At 33.7% G+C, this 5,990-nt stretch overlaps 1 protein-coding gene across 1 annotated transcript; it reads left to right on the top strand.

Annotated features, from left to right (window-relative positions):
• Nucleotides 1-3,002: 3,002 nt before the first annotated feature.
• On the top strand, nucleotides 3,003-3,233 carry LOC116647252 (small nuclear ribonucleoprotein G-like). The gene has a single exon (XM_032428421.1). It carries the CDS (start codon nucleotides 3,003-3,005, stop codon nucleotides 3,231-3,233), a length of 231 nt encoding a protein of 76 aa, XP_032284312.1.
• The last annotated feature ends 2,757 nt before the right edge of the window (nucleotides 3,234-5,990 follow it).

Below are 5,990 nucleotides of genomic sequence, written 5' to 3'. Positions count from 1 at the left end.
TATTTATTTATTTTAGAGAGAGAAAGAGAAAGTGTACAAGCAGGGGGAGGAGCAGAGGGAGATGGAGAGAGAAAGAATCCCAAGTAGACTCTGCACTGAGTGTGGAGACCTATGTGGGGCTCAATCCCACAACTCAGAGATCATGACCTGAGCAAAATCAAGAGTCAGACACTTAACCAACGGAGTCACCCAGGCGCCCCTTATTTTATCACAGTTTTTTAAAAACTAAGAAAATCTGAATAAAGCATGGACCTTAGTTAATAATAATGTATCAGTGTTGGTTCATTGATTGTAACAAATGGACCATACTATAACATAAGATGCTAATAATAGAGGAGACTGAACACAGGATATATGGAAACTCCATACTTTCTTCACAATTTTCTATACATCTAAAACTGTTCTAAAAAATAAAGTTTGTTATTAAAAAGAATTATTTCATGGGCCATAAGAAACAGTCCAGGGGCCATATGCTCCCTTTGCCCTGAAACAACCACTAAAAATATTTAAAAGAAATATAGATATTTGTAAAGGCATTTGTAAAGATCAAAAGAATATTTTTAAATAATCAATTAATTTTTAAAAAAGCAAGAAAAGAAAAGAAATAAAGAATACATGGGACTCAAAACAAATAACAATGGATGGAACTGGAGGGGATTGTGCTAAGTGAAATAAGTCGGTCGGAGAAAGACAATTATCATATGATCTCACTCCTATGTGGAATTTAAGAAACAAAACAGAGGATCATAAGGGAAGGGAGGGAAAAACAAAATAGGATGAACTCAGAGAGGGAGACAAACCATAAGAGACTCTTAACTATAGGAAACAAACGGAGGGTTACTGGAGGGGAGGTGGGTGGGGAGATGGGCTAACTGGGTGATGGGCATTAAGGGGGTCATGTGATGTAATGAGCACTGGGTGTTATATGCAACTGATGAATCACTGAACTCTACCTCTGAAACTAATAATACACTATATATTAATTAATTGAATTTAAATAAAATTTTTAAAAAAGAAAAAATATAACAAGATGGTAGATTTAGACCCAACCATACTGATTATTACATCACGGTAAATGATCTAAATACTCCAAGACAGATTATCAGATTGGATCTTTAAAAATCAAGCCCCAACTATATGCTATCTTTAAGACATAAGACTGACGTCTAATATTTCCGTAGAAATGATGGAAATGAGAAAACAATGAAATGACATATTTGAAGCACTGCAAAATAACTGGCAAACAAGTGAAAATATCTTTAAAAGATAAAGATGATTCCCATCTGGCATGTGAGAAGCTTGGAAGTCATAATCCCATTCTAAAAACAACTAAAAAGCTGAACAAACTGAAAAAATCAACAGTTCTTCTCAGATCCATGACAGGGCAAACTCCTGTTCCAATACTTGATAGACAGATAGGCTGATACCGAGAATCACAACCTACCTGAGCAGAAATCTATGCAGGGACCAGTGCCAAGGTAGGAAAACCTGAGCTATAACTGATGAATTTCAGAAGGCTCAGTGTGGAAATCCTGAAAGTTAAAAATTTCAGAGGGACCCAGGTATAGAGGAACCCGACACTTCTGTGAATTTTACTTCCAAGAGCTCCAAAAGGGTTCAATCAGAGAAAAATCCCCTCATGCTTCCAGGAAGGAGAAGAAGAAAGAAACCATTGTGAAATATCTTGTGTACATTAAAAGGATAATAAAGGAATATGATGAAAAACTCTATGCCCACAAATCTGACAACCTAGATGAAATGGACCAATTTCTTGAAAGACACAATCTGCCAAAACTCACACAAGGAAAAATAGACAATTTGAATGGGCGTATATCTGTTAAAGAAGTTGAATTGATAATTCATAACCTTCCCAAACAGAAAGCACCAGGCCCAGATGGGCTCTCTCTGGTGAATTCTACCAAGAATTTAAGGAAGAAATTATACCCATTCTCTACAATCTCTTCCAGAAGATAGAAGCAGATGGATTATTTTTTATCTCATTCCATGAGGCCAGCTAAATTATCCTAATAGCAAAACCAGACAAAGACAGTACAAGTAAAGAAATCTAGGGACCAACATCTCTCATGTACACAGATGCAAAAATTCTCAACAAAATAAATCCAATAATACATCAAATCAAATCAAATCAAAATCAAATTCAATAATATATAAAAAGAATTATATACCACAACCAAGTGGGATTTATCCCAAGTATGCAAGGCTGGTTGAACATTTGAAAATCAATTAATGTAATCCATAATATCAATGAGCTAAAGAATAAAAATCACATAATCAATAGATGCAGAAAAAACATTTGACAAAATCCAACCCATTCGTGATAAATACTCTCAGCAAACTAGAAATAGAGGGAAACTTCTTCCCTTAGCAACTATAGAAAAGTTAAAGGAAAAAAAAGAACTTAAACCAATATGAGTGATATATATATATATATATATATATATATATATATATATACACATTTGTATCAGTGATACATATAAATTCATATAGGTAGATACCATATATATATCAATGTGGCCAATAACTTCAGGTTCATGTGCATGGAAAAATTACCAAAATTGACCTTATACTAGGTCACAAAGAAAGTCTTGGAAAATGTCAAAGAATGGAAATCATACAGAGTATGATCTCAGACAACCATGGAATTGGGCTAGAAATCAGTAACAAAAGGATAACTTGAAAATCTCCAGATGTTTCAACATTAAGCAATACACTTCTAAATAACCTGTTACTCAAAGAAGAAATTATGCTTGATATCAGAAAATATTTTAAATAAATTATAATGAAGTATATTAAAACTTTGAGATGTAACTAAAACAGTTCTTAGAGGGAAATTTATGGACATACATACATACATTAGAAAAGAAGAAAGTCTGAAAAGTCATTTAAAATAACAAAATAGATGCCGGGCCTACTGGGGGAACATGAGGGACGCCACGAATTCCGTTTGGAGGCATCTTTGAGCTCGCCGAGTAGACACCATGAGCAAAGCTCACCCTCCTGAGTTGAAAAAATTTATGGACAAGAAATTATCATTGAAATTAAATGGTGGCAGACATGTCCAAGGAATGTTGTGGGGGTTCGATCCGTTTGTGAATCTTGTGATAGATGAATGTGTGGAGATGACAACTAGTGGGCAACAGAACAATATGGGAATGGTGGTAACACGAGGAAATAGTATCATCATGTTAGAAGCCTTGGAGCGAGTATAAACAATGGGTGTGTTCATCAGAAGAAATCAACTGCTTCCACATGTTCCCTCCATAGTACCTGTTTTACTATAATATAAAAATCAGGCCATGTGCATTTTCATATTGAACTTTTTTGTTAAATAAACTTTTATAATAGTCAAAAAATAAATAAATAAAATAAAATAACAAAATAAACCCCCTAACAAAACAAACCTAATAAAATAGAAGGGAGAAATAATAAAGACCAAGAATGATCATGAAAGAAATAAAGGGCACCAATTACCAACATTAAGAGTAAGAGGTCATCACTATAAATCTTACAGACAATTAAAATATTATGAGGATATTTTAATCACTCTATGCCAATAAGCTTGAAAATTTTGATGAAATGGGTAAATTCATTGAAAAACATGACTTACCAGTCTTACAGAAGACAACATAAAGAATAGTCCTGTATCTATTAGAAATATTGGTCAGTAATTAAACATCTTCCTACAATGAAAATTGTAAGTCTAGATGGCTTCACTGGTGGATTTTTCCAAACATTAAAGAAAGAAATTACACCAGTTTTACACAAACTCTTACGGGGGAGAGAAGAGAGAGGGAGAGAGAGAGAGAGAGAGAGAGAATTTCCTAACTTTTTGGATGAGGGTGACATAATATTGATATTAAAACCCAACTAGGACATTACCAAAAGAATAACTACAGAATAATATCTGTTAAAACATGGATATAAATTCTAAACAAAATAATAGCAATCATATCCAGTGTTATATAAAGATGATAATACATCATGACAAATTTGAGTTCATTACAGGAATGTGAGGTTGCCTCTACATTTGATAGCCAATTATGTAATTTACTACATGAAAAGTATAAAGGAATAAAGTCATATTTCAATAGATATAAAAAAACATTCAATAAAAATTCAACATTTATTCATGATAAAAATTTCATAGCAAACTAGGAATAAAAGGGAATTTTCTTAATCTGATCATAGCAAACAAAAAAAGCTATAACAAATATCACACTTAATGGTAAGGTATTAGAAGCTATCTTTTTGAGACTGGAACAAATGAGGATGTCCACCACCACCACTTCTACTTAATTTTATGGGAAGTCCTAGCCATTGCAATAAGGCAAAAAAAAGAAATAAGATGTAAGATTTGAAAAGGAAAAAAAAGAAACCTGTGGTCATTTGTTGATGGCATGATTATGTATGCTGAGAATCTTAAAAAATCTATAGGTATGCTAGAAGAAAGAATAAATTTAGCAAGGTTATTAGAAGCAAGAGCAATACACAAAAACCAGTTGTATTTTTATAAGTTGACAATAAGCAATTAGAAAATGAAAAAAGATTTCATTGACAATAGCATTCTTTAGATTAAAAAACCCCTAAATATTTAGGAATAAAATCTGACAAAATATGTTTATAATTCTACAGAGTATTATGGAGAGAAAAAGAGACTATTTATTTATTTATTTATTATTTTACGTAGGCTCCACACCCAGTGTGGAGCCCAACATGGGGCTTGAACTCACAACCCTGAGATCGAGACCTGAGCTGAGATCAAGAGTTGGATGCTTAATCGACTGAACCACCCAGGCACCCCAGAAAAGAGACTTTTTAAAAAAAAGAAATAGGGATATACTATGTTCATAAATTGGTAGTGTCAATATTGTAAAGTGGTCAGTTCTTCTCCCAACTGTCCAACAGATTCAATTCAACCTTAATAAAACCTAATACACTGCTGGTAACAATTAAAAATGGTGAGACCTCTTTGGAAAACGGTTGGTTAGAAACAGTTGGTCAGTTTCTACGAAGGATAAATATAATGTTACTATGTGATCCAGCAATTCCAATCCTAGGTATATGCCCAAGAGAAATTAAAACATGTCCACACAGAGACGCCTGGGTAGCTCAGATGGTTAAGCGTCTGCCTTCGGCTCAGGTCATGATCCCAGGGTCCTGGGATTGAGTTCCGCATCAGGCTCCTTGCTCAGCGGGGATCCTGCTTCTCCCTCTGCCTGCTCTCCCTGCCACTCTCCCTGCTTGTGTTCTCTCTTTCTCTGACAAATAAATAAATAACATCTTAAAAATAAAACTATGTCCACACAAAAACTTGCACATGAATGTTCATAGTGGCATTATTCATAAAAGCTCAAATATGGAAACAGCCCAAATGACCATCAACTGATGAATAGATAAATAAAATGTGGTACATCTGTACAATGAAATATTATTTGGCCATTAAAAAAGAATGAAATACTGACACATGTTACAAAATGGATGAACTTTGTAAACATTACACTAAGTGAAAGAAGCAAGTTATGAAAGACCACATATTTTATGATCCCATTTATGTGAAACGTCCAGAATAGGCAAGTCTATAAAGACAGAAAATAGAATTAATGATTGCCTAGGGTTGGAGTGGGGAGGAGTGACTGCTAATGGGCTTGGGGTTTTTCTTGAAGGGTGATGAAATTGTTCTAAAATTTATATGTATCTGACAAAGATATTGTATCCAGAATATATTAAAATTATCCTATAAAATGAGAGAAAAAGATAGACAATTTGATTGTTTTAAATGGGAAAAGACAACATACTTTTCATAAAAGAAGGTATACAAATAGCTAATACATACATGTAAAGGCATTCAACAGAGTTATCAGAGAAACGCAAATTAATACCACAATGAAATACCACTACACATTCACCAGAATGACTAAAATTTAAAAGACTGATAATACTAAGTGTTGGCAAAGATGTGGTCACTG

Source organism: Phoca vitulina, unplaced genomic scaffold, assembly GCF_004348235.1.
Source record: "Phoca vitulina isolate PV1807 unplaced genomic scaffold, GSC_HSeal_1.0 scaffold40, whole genome shotgun sequence".
Lineage (NCBI taxonomy): Eukaryota > Metazoa > Chordata > Mammalia > Carnivora > Phocidae > Phoca > Phoca vitulina.
The sequence above is the reverse complement of the archived record's forward strand: the minus strand, read 5'-3'. Positions and strand labels throughout refer to the sequence as shown.